The following is a 21,131-nucleotide window of genomic DNA, read 5'->3' as shown; positions in this document are numbered from 1 at the left end:
TATGGTATGTTTTCAAGCTCACAGGTCCTTAAGAGGTTTCGGCTGCTGCTATTTTCAGTAGCCCATTTTTCAAATGGGTCTGGTCTCCCATCTAGAGAACCTGGCCTGACCTATATTGCTGCAGAGGCTTAGCTGTGTATGTGTCTAGACTCAGAAAGTGGCAGGAATGAGAAATATGGTGTTGGAAGTAATGAAAGACAAAAGGGATTCAATATTATTTCTATATATTTATTTTATCACACTTCGTTTTCAATTTACAACAAATAGTGGGCTAGCTAAACTTTTATTTCATGTGTGTGTGTTTAGTGGAAAATAAGCACCTGTCATTTGTTTTGGGTTTATCACCACATTTGTTTATTAATAAATATTTGCGAATGTTCAACATGGCTCTTTTAATTCATGCAAATAAAGACATTGTTTTCTTGATTTCATATTTTGGAAATCCGTTTCTTGAAGCAATGTTCTCTTAGTCATCCTAGCTATTGTGCAGATTACAGTTAAGTGAACTAGAGCTCTCACCCCCAAAAAGTTGAGATAAAATGATTAATATATGAGGCTGTCCCTTAGAGGACAGTGTATCACAATACAGTCTCAAAAAGCCACAGCAAAAGAAAAATCAAAGGGAGTTTCTGAAATTAATTTTTCTGATTCCTCTGTGCTAAGTCCAATATTTTTGCAGGGCTGGAGGTAGAGATCTGAATGTCTTTGGAGCAACCTCACTACATGGTCAGCAGAAAGATGAGATATTATTTCTATGTTCCTTCTTCCTTAAGGCTTAATAAAACTAACAATAACAGAGACATAAATATTAATTCTTGAAGTTGGCGAATAAGTCTTTTAAAAGTCTTGTCCCTTCTCCCCGAGCCGCCAACTCCAAAAAAGAGAGAAAAAAAAATGATTTGTTTCTTACTTTTTTTTTTTTTTTCTGATTAGGGAACATGTTTGGATTTCCTGTCATGCTTAAGGAAGTCTTATCAAGGGCTTCATATACATTGATCAAAAATTGTTGAAACAAAATTAGGTTCTCCTTGTGTGGTTTTGTTTTTGTTTTTGTTTTTAACAAACACTAGTTTCCTCTTACCAAATGGGATTTGAGAGACGTACAAGAAAACTAAGAATGTTGTTGAAAGTGTCACATGACGATTCAAAATGACACTGTGGGTAGCATACTGCATATACACAAATTTGATCAAACTGCAGTTTTTTGTAGCTTTTTACAAAAATCTTAAATACAGGTAAATATGTAAACGCTGTGCTCTCAGAGAGCAAGTACTTAGTCATGTCACATCGTGTCCCTTTCGGGGAGACAAATTCAAGTAAAATATCACAGGTCAGTTTCAAAACCATCCGCTGGAAGTACTATCTGGCTGAGGGGCAAACACCACTTTGCACATCTCCGAGTTCTCTTGATGGAGCGGGAATTCACATCCTGCTAACACGCTTTCTTTTCTTTTCTGAGAGACATAACCTCTGCCTGTGGACAGCCTTTCGTACTTTTTCTCGAATTGCCTATACAACAACAGCAAGAGTAACAGAATTACACACACAGTTAAGTCACCCTACACCTCTCCAGCCAAGTTACTGAATGTATACTTGAAGTTTCTGTTCCAAAGCAATTTGAGAAAGGATATGAGTGTCAAAGGCTACTCCATGAATGGGTGATTTTCTTCTCCTTCCTTTCTTTCCTTTCTTTCCTTCCTTTCTTTCTTTCTTTCTTTCTTTCTTTCTTTCTTTCTTTCTTTCTTTCTTTCTTTCTTTCTTTCTTTCTTCTTTCTTTCTTTCTTTCTTTCTTTCTTTCTTTTTTTGACAGAGTCTCGCTGTGTCGCCCAGGCTGGAGTGCAGTGGGGCGATCTCGGCTCACTGCAAGCTCCGCCTCCCGGGTTCACGCCATTCTCCTGCCTCAGCCTCCCGAGTAGCTGGGACTACAGGCGCCTGCCACCATGCCCGGGTAATTTTTTTTTTTTTTTTTTTGTATTTTTAGTAGAGACGGGGTTTCACCGTGTTAGCCAGGATGGTCTGGATCTCCTGACCTCGTGATTCACCTGTCTCGGCCTCCCAAAGTGGTGGGATTACAGGCGTGAGCCACCGCTCCCAGCCTCATTTCTATTTATATCAACAGAAACACTTCAAATGCCTGGGATATGGGAGTCCTGCCATACAGTTTTCTAGAATGAAAGACTAAATTCCTTTCAGCTTTTTGGTGATGCTGTTAACGCTTTGCATGCTGTGCTGTGTCTCACCCTTCATTCCAGAAGTCCCACCTTGGGAGCACTCTCCTTTTGAGTAACAGGCAAGCCCCGCTGGATTTAAGCAGAGAATGTGGACAGAGAAACATTCCAAGAGCTCTGGCCCAAGGGAAATGTGGAACCAAACCAATTAATCATGTGGGTGGGTTGGTGGTCACTGCATTTCAACCATTAGAAGGTTGGCTTTTTTTAATGCATTTGTGGAGGTTTATTCTAGATGTAAGTTAATGTAAGTTAGTGACAGCTTAATAGGTTTACTATAATGCGCAATATTTTATTCTGTGAAAATACAGCCCATTCATGTTTACATTTATATAATCGATGCATTTTTTAATATGAATCATGAAATGTCAGTAAAACAATGAAGATGCTCGATTTGGCCTACTTGTCAAAGGAGATGATGTAAGATGTGGCTTGCTGTTTTAAGTCTACAAATGATCCTTATAGTTAGTGTAGGTCAACTACTATGAAAGGGTCAGTGCTACCTAGACCCAAAGCATTCTAGCTCTGTGTGATAGTACTGGTACAAATAATGGTTACAAAATTCAAATGACATAGCATAAAGTTACATGGAAATTATATCTTTATATTTTAAAACACTAACAATTCTACCAAAAGCATTATTTAAAAAAATTCAGAATCTCAAACTCTGAAACTTGAGCCAAAACTTAAACAGGGTCAAGTTGCTGTTATATGGAATACTTAATAACTGCAAATTCATTTTTGCCCTTAAAGATGGTAAACGGATTGCCAGGTGTTTTATTTGAAATCTTCTGTCCAGCAGTTTATTGTGAAGATATCAGAAAGTAAATGTGTATCTGATTTTTTTTTTATGAAACTATGTGGCAACTCCTATGGTAAATCATAGGCCTTTCTTTCCTTGATAAATTGTTTCTGGATTAGAATATGATACTATCTCCAGAAACAAATGAACTAGTCATTAGATTTTTTTGGTACCCCAGAAACTGACTTTTTTTTGGCCTTATCAATTATTCTTCTACTCATTTAAAGAAAATTCATCTTTCACTGAGTTTCTACTGTTTCCTTTTAATTCTGAAACTGAATGTTCTAGATTGAATGCAAGTTCCTGGTGCACTGGTGATGGTCCTGGAACATTACCTGAATGCTGTATCTTACCTGAATGGAGCTTCATCCTTGTCCATCTGCATGCAAACTAAGAATGGGTACTGAGAAAACTGTACTGTGGAGATAAACTCCAGGCTTGCTTCTGTTTCTGTACTGGTTTCCAAGCCAGCTTTCACAAAAGAGGAGTCTACTGTGATGTCAGTAGTTATTACCACAGTCACCCTAAATATTTGAGAAAAAAAGAAAAAACTGTTCATATTATATTTAATGGAATTGGACTAACAGCTATAATTTTACAGGATCTGAACTTATGATGCCAGTGACTGGAAGAAGACACTTAAGGGATTCAGAAGTGACCTGGATGTGCTCAGAGTTCTGCTGGTAACCAGGGCCTGGTGAGTCTCAGATATTGGGCAGGGAAGATTTGCCCTTCCCCTGAGCTCTCCCCCGCCTTCAGTTGCAAATGTGGGAAGTGCCTATAAGATACTACATTGTTTTGTATTGGCATAACAAAGACCAAAATGAAAACATTCTTGGAACCCAGTCCTCTTAGGAGGTCAGAAATACTCAAGTTATATTAAAAGGGAGTCTAAACTCACCAAGAAGACAATTGATGTTTATAGTTTTTGTTAACTATCTCTCTGTTGGCTTCTAGGCAGCTTTTTAATTCCATTTCATTACCTTCCCCAAAGAATCTCTAGAGGTGTAAGCCCTTGGTTGCCAAGATATTTGAAAAAAAATATTGTGTTACAAAAAATCATTCTTACAGTGGGGCATGTACAGTAAGTAGGTCCCAGGAGGAACGAATATGGTGGGTCCTTTAAGAACTGGATAAACAGATTGCACTGGCTGGGAGTGTGCCTTGGATAACAATGAAAAGGATAAATAATTTCAACAGATGGTTTACCTCTACTTTAATTTAATTGTGGACTTTAAATCAAACTGTGATAAATTATTTTCACAATTATTTCACAACTCTGATTTTCACAAAATCAGAGTTCTATGCCCATATTTTTTGACAGGCGTATTAATTTTTGCTGTGCAAATTAAAACCCCTGCTGCTGTTATGATCAGTGTAAAAGTAGGTCACAGGTTGTTTTAATCCCTGAATCACTTAGAGTACTTTCTGATGTCCTATATTCAGCAAAGGCTTAAAAGATATTTTTTAAAATGAACAAGTGGAAATGGAAGACAGATTGGTTACACTATGGCTAATAAGAGATTCTTAAGGATACTGTGTTCTTTAGAAAAAAATCCAAATTACTTTTTGTTGTTGTTGCTGTTGTTGATTTCTCTTTACAAAGAATTCAATTCCATTTCATTTGGAAAAACTTCTGTCTAGAAAGTACTTTGGAAAGAGGTGAAAGATGACTGATTATGTGGGAAGCCCTAAATTATATTGCTGAACCCTTTGATGACCAGTGTCATTTTTCATTCTGTGGTTCCTTTTAGTAACATTGTGGGTCACAGTTCACATTAAATGTACTACTGTTTGCTCTCAGTTCCTTCATCCGTAGTTCAAAATGAATCAAAAATTTGATTTTATCACATATCTCACTTTTGCCCAAGTGTGTTTTTAAATATTAAAAAAGTAAAAATAGGTTGCATTTCTATTTCCTTTTTAAAAATTCTGTAACAAAAGAAGACTAATAATTTTCATCTTCACACTAGTTCAAAGACATTGTTTCATGCTCAAAGTAAAACACTTTCATTAAATCTCACAGGTAGATTCGAAAAATTAAAGGAGCTTAGACTATTTTATTTAGAAAAAGAAATGCTGATGAAAAGACTTAAGGACTCCTAACGTTTAATACTTAGTTTCTGCATAGATGAAATTATCTTCTTTATTTTTCTCCATTGAAGACAACAAAAGAGGAAAGTTTGCCTTAAAGTAAAATTTCTTCTTTTGGTGAAACACCAAAAGAAGATGAACCATCTGATTCACAGGGCATTCTGTCAATGTATGTCTTTAAAAACAGGAAAATTGTTGGCTGAGTCGTGTTAGGTACTGACCTGCTCATAAGAAGCTATGGACAGAATAACTTCCTGTGATCAGTTCCAACTCTATCATTTTATGATTACAGATAGAAAGCATAGATTTTGAAAAGTCAGAAGGTTAATTCCCAAAACATATTTCTGAAGTTCTCTGCATACAGTATTATATGTAATTCATAAATGTATAATGCATAAATACTTACCTATTTTTCACTCGGGTTTTAGACTCACGATACCACAAGCTAAACTCCATTGCACCTGAAATATCAATAGCTAGGCCACCCTGGACCTCTATATTGGCTTTTAGTCCAGATTGTAACTGAAGTTCCTAGAAGAAAAAAAAACATAATAGTTATAAAAATAAGAATTACAATTTAGTTAACCCCCTTTCCAATGGCACATTTGACCTCCTGCTGTAGATAATTCCATTTGAATTGTGTTGATGTTGGAGTCTTTCTCTAGGCTTGGAAACATGCTGTCCTAATCTTGATCACCAGAAGTAGACTCTGTTGATTTGCTAAATTAATTAGTAAATTAAAACACCAGAGTAATGAAGTGCCAATTAAGAAGGATGTTTTCCTTCAATCATTGCCACACTTTGAAAGGAACAATGATTCTCAAAGTGTGTTTCTGTGAGGAACAGCATTAGCATTGCCTGGGAACTGGTTTGAAGTACAGATTATCAGCTCCCCTCCATACTTATTAAATTAGAAAATCTGAGGATGGGGTTTAGCAGTCTATGTTTTAACAAGCCCTTGTATGATTCTGATCCACCTAAATTTGGAAACTTTTGAGCTAAGGAAAATGACGTCATCTCTATCAGAAATCTAGCTGTGGCTTTTTGTCCAGGGAAGTAAGGGGAGGAGGTTTGGATCAGGTGATCTCTCGAGGTCCCTCAGCACTTCTCTAGTTATGTGCTGTGTCAAATACAGTCAACTGCATCCTGCTAGAAAATAACAGACAAGTTTTAAAACTCCCGGTGGAGTGTGTTTGTCCGTTAGTTTCCAAGGGGAACTTGTTACAGGACTACCTTTGCCCAGCCCTGAGTATAATAAAATCCAAGGGTGCTCAAGTCCCTTATATAAAAAGGCATAGTATTTGCATGTAACCTACACCCACTCTCCCAAACACTTTAAATCTTCTCTAGATTACTTATAATATCTAATACAATGTAAATGCTATGTTGCTGTTATGCTGTATTTTAAAAATTGTATTAATATTTACTGTCGTTTTGCTATATTTTATTGTTCGGGTTTTTTTTTTTCAAATATTTTTGATCTGGGGTTGGTTGAATTTGATGAAGAACCAGCGGTTATAGAGAGGCCAACTGTATACAAGTTCCAGGAATTGCTTACATCCAACTAGAAAAAGAAGGCAAAGCAATTTAACTAAGCCTTAATATGCTGCTGTTTGACATTTGAAATGACATTGAGTTAATGGTCAAGTTCAACATGAACTCAGTAGCATTTTTCAGAGGGACAGTAATTATTTACAAACATGGTCCATCCTGAGCAATTTTGTCGTTGTCTGAAACCCATTGTTTTGTGAAGTTTGCCTGCATTTAGCCTTTAAGTCTTGCTTTTTTTTTTTTCATGTACATTAGTTGAGGTGATGTTGGCACAAAACTTTTTAGCTGGATTGGAATCAGATTGCCTGGGGACAGTGTTGAAAGTGATAATGATTTTGAGAAAAAGACTCATTCTTAATTTTGATATTCCTCTAAAGATCTTAAATTCCTGGCAACTGGCAGGATGACTAACTTCTTTATGTAACTGCCCTACTCAGACCAAACAAGTCATGCATTTGCCAACTATAACTGCCATGATTTCACTTTCTAGAAAGGATTGTGTTGATTTCCTTGAGTTCTCTCCACTTTCCAAAAAAAGGTGACAGGAAATCCCAGGCAAAGGACTTGGTTTACAACCAGGAGTACTAAAAAAGTATGGTTGTGGCATGAAGCTATTTTCAGTATGAAGGACACTCTTTGATGGAAGCATGAGATTCTCAGTGCCATGCTCAGGACACATTAGGAGATAGCCCTAAGGATACTTAAAGAGACATTTGGTATAGAACAAAATATGGCTGCATGGTGTGAAGGGGTTGCCTCAGGCATTATAACTAATGTGATGGATGCAAACTATCCCGAGGAAATGACAATAGTCATGCCCACATTTTCACCTATGCCTGTGAACTACGGGACCAAAATATGAGAGTTCTGTATGTGTATGCAAACGTGATTGTTCCCAAATGAAAGCTATGGTGTGCCTCGCCTCAGAAGTATTCCTTTCTTTGCATCTTTTTCTCTCTTCCTAATTTGAAAATTATAATCTTGGTCATCTACCCAGTCCAGCAGAGCCCTGTGATGTGGACCTTGACCTTCCCACCAACCATATATTAAATGGAAGGCGGGAACGGGAGCAAGATGGCCGAATAGGAAGAGCTCCAGTCGCCAACTCCCAGCGTGAGCGACACAGAAGACCGGTGATTTCTGCATTTTCAACTGCGGTACTGGGGTCATCTCACTAGGGAGTGCCGGACAGTCGGTGCTGGTCAGCTGCTGCAGCCCGACTAGTGAGAGCTGAAGCAGGGCGAGGCATCACCTCACCTGGGAAGCGCAAGGGGGAAGGGAATCCCTTTTCCTAGCCAGGGGAACAGAGACACACAACACCTGGAAAATCGGGTAACTCCCACCCCAATACTGCGCTTTAAGCAAATGGGCACATCAGGAGAATATATCCCACACCTGGCCGGGAGGGTCCCATGCCCATGGAGCCTCCCTCATTGCTAACACAGCAGTCTGGGATCTAACTGAAACAGCAGCAGCGAGGCTGGGGGAGGGGCGCCCGCCATTGCTGAGGCTTAAGTAGGTAAACAAAGCCGCTGGGAAGCTCGAACTGGGTGGAGCTCACAGCAGCTCAAGGAAACCTGCCTGTCTCTGTAGACTCCACCTCTGGGGACAGGGCACAGATAAAAAACAACAACAAAAGAGCAGCAGAACCTCTGCAGACGCAAACGACTCTGTCTGATAGCTTTGAAGAGAGCAGTGGATCTCCCAACACCGAGGTTGAGATCTGAGAAGGGACAGACGGCCTGCTCAAGCAGGTCCCTGAACCCTGAGTAGCCTAACTGGGAGACATCCCCCACCAGGGGCAGTCTGACACCCCACACCTCACAGGGTGGAGTACACCCCTGACAGGAAGCTTCCAAAGTAAGAATCAGACAGGTACACTCGCTGTTCAGCAATGTTCTGTCTTCCGCAACCTCTACTGCTGATACCCAGGCAAACAGGGTCTGGAGTAGACCTCAAGCAATCTCCAACAGACCTACAGATGAGGGTCATGACTGTCAGAAGGAAAACTATCAAACAGGAAGGACACCTATACCAAAACCCTATCAGTACGACACCATCATCAAAGATCAGAGACAGATAAAACCACAAAGATGGGTAAAAAGCAGGGCAGAAAAGCTGGAAATTCAAAAAATAAGAGCGCATCTCCCCCTGCAAAGGAGAGCAGCCAATCGCCAGCAACGGATCAAAGCTGGTCAGAGAATGACTTTGACGAGATGAGAGAAGAAGGCTTCAGTCCATCAAACTTCTCAGAGCTAAAGGAGGAATTACGTACCCAGCGCAAAGAAACTAAAAATCTTGAAAAAAGAGTGGAAGAATTGACAGCTAGACTAATTAATGCAGAGAAGGTCATAAACGAAATGACAGAGATGAAAACCATGACACGAGAAATACGTGACAAATGCACAAGCTTCAGTAACCGACTCGATCAACTGGAAGAAAGAGTATCAGCGATTGACGATCAAATGAATGAAATGAAGCGAGAAGAGAAACCAAAAGAAAAAAGAAGAAAAAGAAATGAACAAAGCCTGCAAGAAGTATGGGATTATGTAAAAAGACCAAATCTACGTCTGATTGGGGTGCCTGAAAGTGAGGGGGAAAATGGAACCAAGTTGGAAAACACTCTTCAGGATATCATCCAGGAGAACTTCCCCAACCTAGTAGGGCAGGCCAACATTCAAATTCAGGAAATACAGAGAACGCCACAAAGATACTCCTCCAGAAGAGCAACTCCAAGACACATAATTGTCAGATTCACCAAAGTTGAAATGAAGGAAAAATCTTAAGGGCAGCCAGAGAGAAAGGTCAGGTTACCCACAAAGGGAACCCCATCAGACTAACAGCAGATCTCTCGGCAGAAACTCTACAAGCCAGAAGAGAGTGGGGGCCAATATTCAACGTTCTTAAAGAAAAGAATTTTAAACCCAGAATTTCATATCCAGCCAAACTAAGTTTCATCAGTGAAGGAGAAATAAAATCCTTTACAGATAAGCAAATGCTTAGAGATTTTGTCACCACCAGGCCTGCCTTACAAGAGACCCTGAAGGAAGCACTAAACATGGAAAGGAACAACCGGTACCAGCCATTGCAAAAACATGCCAAAATGTAAAGACCATCGAGGCTAGGAAGAAACTGCATCAACTAACGAGCAAAATAACCAGTTAATATTATAATGGCAGGATCAAGTTGACACATAACAATATTAACCTTAAATGTTAATGGACTAAATGCTCCAATTAAAAGACACAGACTGGCAAACTGGATAAAGAGTCAAGACCCATCAGTCTGCTGTATTCAGGAGACCCATCTCACATGCAGAGACATACATAGGCTCAAAATAAAGGGGTGGAGGAAGATCTACCAAGCAAATGGAGAACAAAAAAACGCAGGGGTTGCAATCCTAGTCTCTGATAAAATAGACTTTAAACCATCAAAGATCAAAAGAGACAAAGAAGGCCATTACATAATGGTAAAGGGATCAATTCAACAGGAAGAGCTAACTATCCTAAATATATATGCACCCAATACAGGAGCACCCAGATTCATAAAGCAAGTCCTTAGAGACTTACAAAGAGACTTAGACTCCCATACAATAATAATGGGAGACTTCAACACTCCACTGTCAACATTAGACAGATCAACCAGACAGAAAGTTAACAAGGATATCCAGGAATTGAACTCATCTCTGCACTAAGCAGACCTAATAGACATCTATAGAACTCTCCACCCCAAATCAACAGAATATACATTCTTCTCAGCACCACATCACACTTATTCCAAAATTGACCACATAATTTGAAGTAAAGCACTCCTCAGCAAATGTAAAAGAACAGAAATGATAACAAACTGTCTCTCAGACCACAGTGCAATCAAACTAGAACTCAGGACTAAGAAACTCAATCAAAATCATTCAACTACATGGAAACTGAACAACCTGCTCCTGAATGACTACTGGGTACATAACGAAATGAAGGCAGAAATAAAGATGTTCTTTGAAACCAATGAGAACAAAGATACAACATACCAGAATCTCTGGGACACATTTAAAGCAGTGTGTAGAGGGAAATTTATAGCACTAAATGCCCACAAGAGAAAGCTGGAAAGATTTAAAATTGACAGTCTAACATCACAATTAAAAGAACTAGAGAGGCAAGAGCAAACACATTCAAAAGCTAGCAGAATGCAAGAAATAACTAAGATCAGAGCAGAACTGAAGGAGATAGAGACACAAAAAACCCTCCAAAAAATCAATGAATCCAGGAGTTGGTTTTTTGAAAAGATCAACAAAATTGACAGACCGCTAGCAAGACTAATAAAGAAGAAAAGAGAGAGGAATCAAATAGACGCAATAAAAAATGATAAAGGGGATATCACCACCGACCCCACAGAAATACAAACTACCATCAGAGAATACTATAAACACCTCTATGCAAAACAACTAGAAAATCTAGAAGAAATGGATAATTTCCTGGTCACTTACACTCTCCCAAGACTAAACCAGGAAGAAGTTGAATCCCTGAATAGACCAATAGCAGGCTCTGAAATTGAGGCAATAATGAATAGCCTACCCACCAAAAAAAGTCCAGGACCAGATGGATTCACAGCTGAATTCTACCAGAGGTACAAGGAGGAGCTGGTACCATTCCTTCTGAAACTATTCCAATCAATAGAAAAAGAGGGAATCCTCCCTAACTCTTTTATGAGGCCAACATCATCCTGATACCAAAGCCTGGCAGAGACACAACAAAAAAGAGAATTTTAGACCAATATCCCTGATGAACATCAATGCAAAAATCCTCAATAAAATACTGGCAAACTGGATTCAGCAGCACATCAAAAAGCTTATCCACCATGATCAAGTGGGCTTCATCCCTGGGATGCAAGGCTGGTTCAACATTCGCAAATAATAAATGTAATCCAGCATATAAACAGAACCAAAGACAAGAACCACATGATTATCTCAATAGATGCAGAAAAGGCTTTTGACAAAATTCAACAGCCCTTCATGCTAAAAACGCTCAATAAATTCGGTATTGATGGAACGTACCTCAAAATAATAAGAGCTATTATGACAAACCCACAGCTAATATCATACTGAATGGGCAAAAACTGGAAAAATTCCCTTTGAAAACTGGCACAAGACAGGGATGCCCTCTCTCACCACTCCTATTCAACATAGTGTTGGAAGTCTGGCTAGGGCAATCAGGCAAGAGAAAGAAATCAAGGGTATTCTGTTAGGAAAAGAAGAAATCAAATTGTCCCTGTTTGCAGATGACATGATTGTATATTTAGAAAACCCCATTGTCTCAGCCCAAAATCTCCTTAAGCTGATAAGCAACTTCAGCAAAGTCTCAGGATACACAATTAATGTGCAAAAATCACAAGCATTCTTATACACCAGTAACAGACAAACAGAGAGCCAAATCATGAATGAACTTCCATTCACAATTGCTTCAAAGAGAATAAAATACCTAGAAATCCAACTTACAAGGGATGTAAAAAACCTCTTCAAGGAGAACTACAAACCACTGCTCAGTGAAATCAAAGAGGACACAAACAAATGGAAGAACATACCATGCTCATGGATAGGAAGAATCAATATCGTGAAAATGGCCATACTGCCCAAGGTTATTTATAGATTCAATGCCATCCCCATCAAGCTACCAATGAGTTTCTTCACAGAATTGGAAAAAACTGCTTTAAAGTTCATATGGAACCAAAAAAGAGCCCACATTGCCAAGACAATCCTAAGTCAAAAGGACAAAGCTGGAGGCGTCACGCTACCTGACTTCAAACTATACTACAATGCTACAGTAACCAAAACAGCATGGTACTGGTACCAAAACAGAGATATAGACCAATGGAACAGAACAGAGTCCTCAGAAATAATACCACACATCTACAGCCATCTGATCTTTGACAAACCTGAGAGAAACAAGAAATGGGGAAAGGATTCCCTATTTAATAAATGGTGCTGGGAAAATTGGCTAGACATAAGTAGAAAGCTGAAACTGGATCCTTTCCTTACTCCTTATACGAAGATTAATTCAAGATGGATTAGAGACTTAAATGTTAGACCTAATACCATAAAAACCCTAGAAGAAAATCTAGGTAGTACCATTCAGGACATAGGCATGGGCAAGGACTTCATGTCTAAAACACCAAAAGCAACGGCAGCAAAAGCCAAAATTGACACATGGGATTTAATTAAACAAAAGAGCTTCTGCACAGCAAAAGAAACTACCATCGGAGTGAACAGGCAACCTACAGAATGGGAGAAAATTTTTGCAATCTACTCATCTGACAAAGGGCTAATATCCAGAATCTACAAAGAACTCAAACAAATATACAAGAAAAACACAAACAACCCCATCAAAAAGTGGGCAAAGGATATGAACAGACATTTCTCAAAAGAAGACATTCATACAGCCAACAGACACATGAAAAAATGTTCATCATCACTCGCCATCAGAGAAATGCAAATCAAAACCACAATGAGATACCATCTCACACCAGTTAGAATGGCAATCATTAAAAAGTCAGGAAACAAGAGGTGTTGGAGAGGATGTGGAGAAATAGGAACACTTTTACACTGTTGGTGGGATTGTAAACTAGTTCAACCATTATGGAAAACAGTATGGCAATTCCTCAAGGATCTAGAACTAGATGTACCATATGACCCAGCCATCCCACTACTGGGTATATACCCAAAGGATTATAAATCATGCTGCTATAAAGACACATGCACATGTATGTTTATTGCAGCACTATTCACAATAGCAAAGACTTGGAATCAACCCAAATGTCCATCAGTGACAGACTGGATTAAGAAAATGTGGCACATATACACCATGGAATACTATGCAGCCATAAAAAAGGATGAGTTTGCGTCCTTCGTAGGGACATGGATGCAGCTGGAAACCATCATTCTTAGCAAACTTTCACAAGAACTGAAAACCAAACACCGCATGTTCTCACTCATAGGTGGGAATTGAACAATGAGATCACTTGGACTCGGGAAGGGGAACATCACACACTGGGGCCTATCATGGGGAGGGGGAAGGGGGGAGGGATTGCATTGGGAGTTATACATGATATAAATAATGAATTGATGGGTGCTGACGAGTTGATGAGTGCAGCACACCAACATGGCACAAGTATACATATGTAACAAACCTGCACGTTATGCACACGTACCCTAGAACTTAAAGTATAATAAAAAAAAAAAAGAAAATTTATGTATCCTCTCTCAAATGTATTTATCTTGTAAAATGAGGACAATGATGCCAAATTCACAGGGTTATTATGAGGATTAAATGTGAAACTACAAAAAAAAAAAAAAAAAGGAAGGCAAAATACACCAAGTGCCATCGAAAAGGCCATTTCATGGCTGTTAGACAATCCACCTTTTGTGGGGTGAGAGCATTTCCATTGCAAGGTGGGTTATGAGGAGTGCCTTGGATTTCTGGGAAAAGTCCACTTCTTTACAGAAAGGGACAATAGAAGAGTGTGTATGTACAAAGAGGAATTTTCTTGGACCCTCTTATAAAGATAAACCACTGACCCCTGTAGAAAAACAAAGCACTCTTTCCTTTTTGAAAGGGACTAAGCCACATGGTGCTAATTTTTAAGCAGTATAAAGTAAGTGGAACTAACAGGTTTTGAGTACATACTGTGTGCCCAAAGTTCTATAAAGCTTTGATGTCTCATTTAATCCTCATACCAATCTTCCATGGTAGGCATTATATCTTAAGATTGAAAGGAAAAATTAGTCTCAGCGGCTACACATCAAGCCAGAATAAACGATCCAGCTGTCTGTAGGGTGAAGACATTTCTTTCTTTCTTTGAGATGGGGTCTTGTCCTATCAACCAGGCTGGAGTGCAGTGGTGTGATCATGGGCCACACCAGCCTCAACTCACCCCCAATTCAGCCTCCTGAGTAGCTGGGACCACAGGCATACCCCACTATGCCCAGCTAATTTTTTTTTATTTTATTTTTTTGTAGATCTGGGGTTTCACCATGTTGCCCAGCCTGTTCTCAAACTTCTGAGCTCAAGGAATCCACCTGCCTTGGCCACCCAAAGTGCTGGGATTACAGGTGTGAGCCACTGCACCTGGCCTGTGTGAAGACTTTTCTACTAATATTCATAGCTATCACAAGCTCATAACTCTGTTTTGTCTTCTGGTGTACAAGAAAGCCTGTTCTAAGAAACAGAGAGAGAGAGAGAGAGAGAAAGAGAGAGAGAGAGAGCATAGGTTTATATCCTTGTTTGGCCCAGAGTGCATATCTATTTAGATTCTTTCCTATGAACTAGAGGAAAAAGATATTAGAACTTTGTATTTGTAGCTACTGTGACTGCTTTGATTCTCTTAGTCCCGTAAGTGTTTCTTATAGCTCAGATGCCGACATTTTGACAACTCATCCCATTGCTTCCATTTAGGGAAATACGTTCTTTACTGGCTAAAGAGGATCCCCCTTATTAAACTGACTTTATCAGACATCTTTCTCTGAAGAGTAATCCAATTAGCTGAAGAGAGAAAGTGTGAGCAAGCACACAGTAATTCCATCTGCCCTAGTGGCTGTGATGGGCTACCCACTGCCAACATTTCCTTTAGTGTCAGCACTTGACCTAGAGTGGTATGTGCCTCTGAAGCTAGGATGGCATTACTGGAGTGCTCTGCAGAGCCAGGGGGCCTCAGACAGCTTAATTTGTATAATAACCTCAGATCTGCCAAATACTCCAACCTGACACACAGACACTGGGCTATGTTTAATAGCTAGGGGACAATCTTTCTCATAGAATATGCCTTGCCTTAGCTGCCCTAGCTTAGTGAATAGAAAAACTGTACAATATAATCCAGATCAGGGACTGGCAAACTATGACCAGCAGGCAAGTCTGGTCCACTGGCTATTTTTGTACATAAAATTTTATTGGAACACAGCCATACTTATTTGTTAATGTATTGCTGATGGCTGTCTTCACTCCACAGTAACAGAACTGAGTGACTGCAACAGAGACCATGTGGCCTGCAAAGCCTAAAATATTGACCTTCTACCCTTTACAGAACAAGTTTGCTGACCCAGGTCTAGATTACTCCTCATGGTTTTACACCGCAATTCAAATTCTCAAGCATTGTTTATGGACGGCTAAGCACATACAGGAGGTGTTGAGCTGTCCTCTGTGTCTTAAAACGTAGACTACTTTTTCAGTACTTGTGCTGCCTTTAGACAATTCTTTCATTAAAACTGGAATTGTGCAATGTAAAATTCTGATATAATTTGAGAACTTTTTTTTTTTATGTGTGACTTGAGGATTAAGGGATACAAGAGGCACTGCTGTTTGTCCTTTCTACATTTGTATTGACAGAAACAATTTTGTTCAGACACCCATTGAAAAACTATGTTCACAAGCTTCCCTCTCAGCTAGAGGTAGCCACGTAACACCGTTTTGGTCCAAAACCTAGACAGGGATTCCAAACAATTCTTGAAAAAGAGTCAGACTCTGTGACCTCTTATCCTTCCCTTCTTCCATCTTGGCATGAGGAAGTGGTTCTGGAAGTGGAACAGTCATCTGATAATCACAAGGTGACAAGCATGAGGTCAAAAGTCACAAGTAAGAATGGCTGAACTGAAGGAAGGCAGCTTGAATTCGGATGATACCTTAAGTTTTCCATATTAACCCTGGACCACCTACTTCCAAATGTTTGTTACACTATAAAAGTCAAACTATTTAGTTAAGCCACTCTAAATTGCTTTTTGTTTTTGTTCTATACAGCTATCCTGAGCTGATAGGAGGAACAAGAAAGATAGAAAATTAACACTGTTTAATTCCAAATAATGAGGTTTTGGAGGAGTTTTAATACAATCTAATATCTAAGATGTCTCCCAACCATTAAAATCTATGATTTCTTAACCAGAATCTAACAAATCAGAATCCTCAAATTATCTGGCAAACAACAAAGCTGATAAAATCTTCAGACCACCTGCTCCAGGTGCCTCACTTTACTAGTATGAAACTGTGGCTTAAGGCTATTAAGTAACTGCAGAAGAGCACATAGCAAGAAGGTAACGGAGGCAAAATTCAAATGTAGGCTATTATCCATTAATGTATTAAAACAATAAAGCAAACTTTACAAGTCAATCCAATCATCTGTAAATTATTATTTCAATCTCCTTATATATTCTCAATATAATAAGTATGAATCAAAGTACACAGTGATCACTTTGATTCCCTATAAGATCTTATTTAGCAAATATTTCATTGTTTATGTTGTTATGCTTAATGAAGCAGGAAATAAATCAAACTATTAAAGAAAAATTTTAAGCACCAAACATTCAAACTCAAAGGTTATTCAGATTAACCCTCTTCTGTTTTTCAGAAAATCTAATTAGGCAGACCATCTCCATCCCACAGTAACTTGGCCACTTAAATCTTACTGCACCAAAGATCATATTGTCATTTTTTGGTACAATATCATAAGAGTTTGGGCCACAAAAAATTGAAAACCAGTTTGAAGAATGTGACTCAAGAGAATGAAAGTACTCCTATACTCTTAAGAATGAACACATTTTTCTAAGATTTTATATACATGAGACTTTTGGGCAAAGAGTCTTCATGATTTCTTGCATGTGGCTCATGGCCGTGGTTGCTTGTGCCTCTACTAATTTGGCAGGGTCAAAATGATGCACTGTATGCATCTTCATCATCGCTGTCATTACAAATGTCATCAGTGACTTATAAGGCCACATAGTTCAGCCTCTGCCTTCAGGATAAATATCACCTAAGCCCTCACGCCGGAGAAAGCCAAGTGAGAAGACAATGGTAGCTCTATTCTGTTGTGTCCTAACCTTTCTCGTTTCTGTTAGCATCAACATTTTCTCTTTGCCTCAAATTAAAGGCACTTATTAATCATCTAATAAATGAAATTATAACATATCTATAGTAAAGGAGAAAGGGCAACAATACCAAGGGCCAAGTGCTTGGAATATGAGCTCCAAGATGGGCACAATTTTGTCTTGTATCCTCCAAGAACCAAGCATATTTAAAACGTGCCAGGTATATTTTAGGGACTCAATAAATACTCACAGACTGAATGAATTACCTGAGAATGATCTATTAGCAGAATAAGTCCTTTCACCACACTGATAGGGTCGCTAGATGCTGACAGCATTTTGGACATCAAATCACTGTATCCATTGAAAAAGGTGACAGGTCTGAGCTGAACATCAAAGAGGATGGCTGACAGGCCAGCATAGGAGTCAAGGTTCTCCTCCCCCTCGTCAGGGGTGGCTGCGATTAACGCTTCCAGTCCTTGGGCTTCAATAACCACCTGGAGAAAATCAATATAATGTTCATGATGCAAGCTCCCTCCCTGCTCTATAAATAATGGTGAAGCTTCTGAGCTGCAGCTAGAACTTCTCAAGGGGCCAAAAACTTAAATATTTGCAACAGCTAAAAACAGAAAATAAAACAGACAAAAACCTCTATGCCCGAATACAAGGTGGGTTAGTTTTTTATTTAATCCTCACAACCACTCTTTGAGGTACATATGATATTACCCATTTTGTAGATGAGGCAAAAAAAAAAAAAAAATCTCAAGTTTACTCAGCTAATATATGTCAGAGACAGGACCCATACCCCTTCTGTCTGACTATGAAGACCATGAGCTTTCTATTTTATGATGTCATCCTAGAAACCCTTAGTCTTTCCAGGACTGTCATATACAATGCATCAGCTATCTTGCAGAGCATCTACAATGAGATGGAAAGGTGTTGGCAGAGTCATTCTAAGGCTGCTGCTATGTGAGGACATGGTATTCTCCAAACCATGACTCACCCCATTCCATGTCAAACTTTTCTCCCTAGCCAAAAAAAAAAAAAAAAGTTGATAAACACCATGAGGGGACTAACACCCTTATTTCCACCAAAAATAGGAATCCTACACATTTTCTGTCCTCCATATCCAGCCCTTTAACTCCTGGGTGTTTTGCATTTCAAAGTACATATCAGAAAACAGATGGTGATTCGTCAGGACAGAAGGGCATAGTATTCTGACTATAGTACTACCAAAAGGTATAGTAATATAAGATTGATAAAAACTCAAGTTTTTATAGCATTGGATCATTTAGAAAACTTAAATGGCTGTATTTATGAGGTTATAATTTGATGTACATAAAAACTAAAAAGAAAGTACATGTCATTATTAGGAAGTCTTTACAGACCATCACCTCAATTTGGTTAACACTAAAGGGATGGAAGTCAGCCAACTGTTGAATGCCTACATTTTATTCTTTTCTCTCCTAGCAGTGTTGGAGAAATACAGATTGACCCTTTAGAGCGTCATATTCTATTATGAAAGGTTTTATTATGGGGAATCAATCTCTTCACAGAAACACCCAGAAAAGGAAAATATATTCTAGAATTAAATACTTGGGGGTGAGAGTGGGCTAAGAAATATATCTGTGAATAAAAATAAAATATTATATTTAAATGTTTGTGTGAGAAATATTGGTACAATTTCAGTTTTGTGAATATGTGCACCTTTGAAAAGACAAATAGACATTTGGCAAGTTCAATTGATCAAATTACTTAGGTTTCAAGTTCATATTTGAAACTTTCTCTGAGTGACCATAAACCATACAGCCTCTTACAGATAAGGGAACCTTGGGCAAAATATGACAGAAGCCAACATTAACTTATACATTCTATGGCATTAACCACAGTATATATGTTTTATTTTACCGTAGCCTGATTTCTTGCGTACTTTATTAAGCAAAATCCATGAGAAGTGAGTTACCTGGCTACCATGAAGACCAGCCTTCCCAATGTACTGAAAGACGTTCAGGTTACTTCTCCTTAGAATGCCAGAACCCGAGTAAAGAATGTCTAGGCTGTAAGTAGACGCCGAATGGGGACTACCTGATGACATACAATAACTGTAATTTAATAGCAGTTCCAGCAACGCTAAGTTGTGGGGTACAGAGGGAGAACTTCTTTTTGGTGTACATACGTTCTATGTAGCCAGTGTAGGCAGAAGAAGATCCACTCCTGGAGAAACGGTCATAATTATGAGCAACCATTTCCTTCAGAACTCGACGGACAATTTTGCTGCAACACATGAGGGGTAAAAAAAGCTGCACATTCATTGTAATGACTGTTTCCCAAGTCAAATTTGGAAAAAAGAAATCCTCAGTGGAAAAAGGAGGAAGCCAAATTTTCCTCATGCCTTTCCAAGAGCCAGGGCGATGCCAGCTGGCGTGGTAGCATCAGGATTAGGGCTAGCCCCTTCATTACTCAGATATTTGAAATTTAGTTTGGTATCAAAATGACAGCAAGGCAAGGGTGTCCAGCTTTGAGGTGGCTTAAGTTGACTAGTAGACACATTTCAGGCATGGCAAAATTCGTCATGGCTTTATTGTTAAATAGTGCATACACTTAAAGGAAAATTGTGCCAAACTGGAGAGGTTGCACAATATTTCTTTAAATGTTTTTCTTCATTCTCTAATAGTCTCTCTTACTAATGACATATAACAGTACATTTCCAGTATTTCTTCTATATCTGTGAAGTTTCCAATTACAGAAACAGCTCAGTAAAACCCATATAGAAACCATTGTCTCCTCTGAAGCAAGTCTTAATCCTTACCCCATGCTTCCATCTTGTCTAAGTAATTAGTGTTAAGATGTTCATTTCTGATTACATAACACTAATCATATCAGTAATAGCAACATTATGACAATACAGCAAAACATCAAAATAATCAACTATAGAAATCTGGTCCTAGGTCTGAGGTAGAAAATAATTGAGGGGAAGCAATGGCATCCTGAGAGGTTTCCCCTCCAATATCACTAGGTTATAAGATTTTAGCTTAGAGAAGCAAAGATGAGGAGGGTCATGACAGCTGTTCTCAGATATTCAAAGAGTCTTCTTGTGGATGAATGACTAGATGTATTTTGCTTTGCTCCTGGGATAAAACCAGAGCCAATAGGAAGATTTCACATTATACAAAGACATAACGTTGAGAGTCTCTGAACAACACTGGCACAAGTTCCCTCAAAGATGGTGAGCCTCCTGTCACCGGGAGAAGGAAGCAAAGTCTGAATACCACCTGCTGGGAGACTACAGCCCTAGAGTGGAGAGATGCCAAGCAAGGGAGCCTTTAGTGTTCCTCCCCACTCTAATGTTTTTGGTTCGGAGACTCTGACCCATATTGTTGGTGATACTTTCCTCACAATTTCTAGTCTGTTCTCTATCCCACTGTCTCCTCTTTCCAGGTCCCTGAAATGCTAGGGCCACAAGACAAAGGCAGCAAGTACACCCAGGATCTCCTCCACAGGGTCGCATAAAAGCAAACAAAGAAATAGAGGGAGAAGCTAAATGCATTCAACTAGAAATACATGGCTGCAGAGAGGCTTGGCTTCTTTTCTCACTCGCTCACCTGCTCCCTTCCTCTTTCCT

General features: G+C 39.0%; 1 protein-coding gene across 1 annotated transcript in view; it reads right to left on the bottom strand.

Moving 5' to 3' along the window:
* Nucleotides 1-216: 216 nt before the first annotated feature.
* MTTP (microsomal triglyceride transfer protein) overlaps nucleotides 217-21,131 on the bottom strand; it is a 65,977-nt gene continuing 45,062 nt past the window's right edge. The window contains exons 15-20 of the mRNA XM_033178181.1: nucleotides 19,686-19,783; nucleotides 19,473-19,594; nucleotides 17,779-18,006; nucleotides 5,531-5,655; nucleotides 3,384-3,554; nucleotides 217-1,509 (exon numbers count right to left, since the gene is read on the bottom strand). Coding sequence (XP_033034072.1) covers nucleotides 1,338-1,509; nucleotides 3,384-3,554; nucleotides 5,531-5,655; nucleotides 17,779-18,006; nucleotides 19,473-19,594; nucleotides 19,686-19,783 — 916 coding nt within the window. The 3' untranslated portion in view covers nucleotides 217-1,337. The remainder of the gene's footprint in view (nucleotides 1,510-3,383; nucleotides 3,555-5,530; nucleotides 5,656-17,778; nucleotides 18,007-19,472; nucleotides 19,595-19,685; nucleotides 19,784-21,131) is intronic.

Source organism: Trachypithecus francoisi, unplaced genomic scaffold, assembly GCF_009764315.1.
Source record: "Trachypithecus francoisi isolate TF-2019V2 unplaced genomic scaffold, Tfra_2.0 Contig01566, whole genome shotgun sequence".
NCBI lineage: Eukaryota > Metazoa > Chordata > Mammalia > Primates > Cercopithecidae > Trachypithecus > Trachypithecus francoisi.
This window is presented reverse-complemented; position numbering and strand designations above follow the sequence as displayed.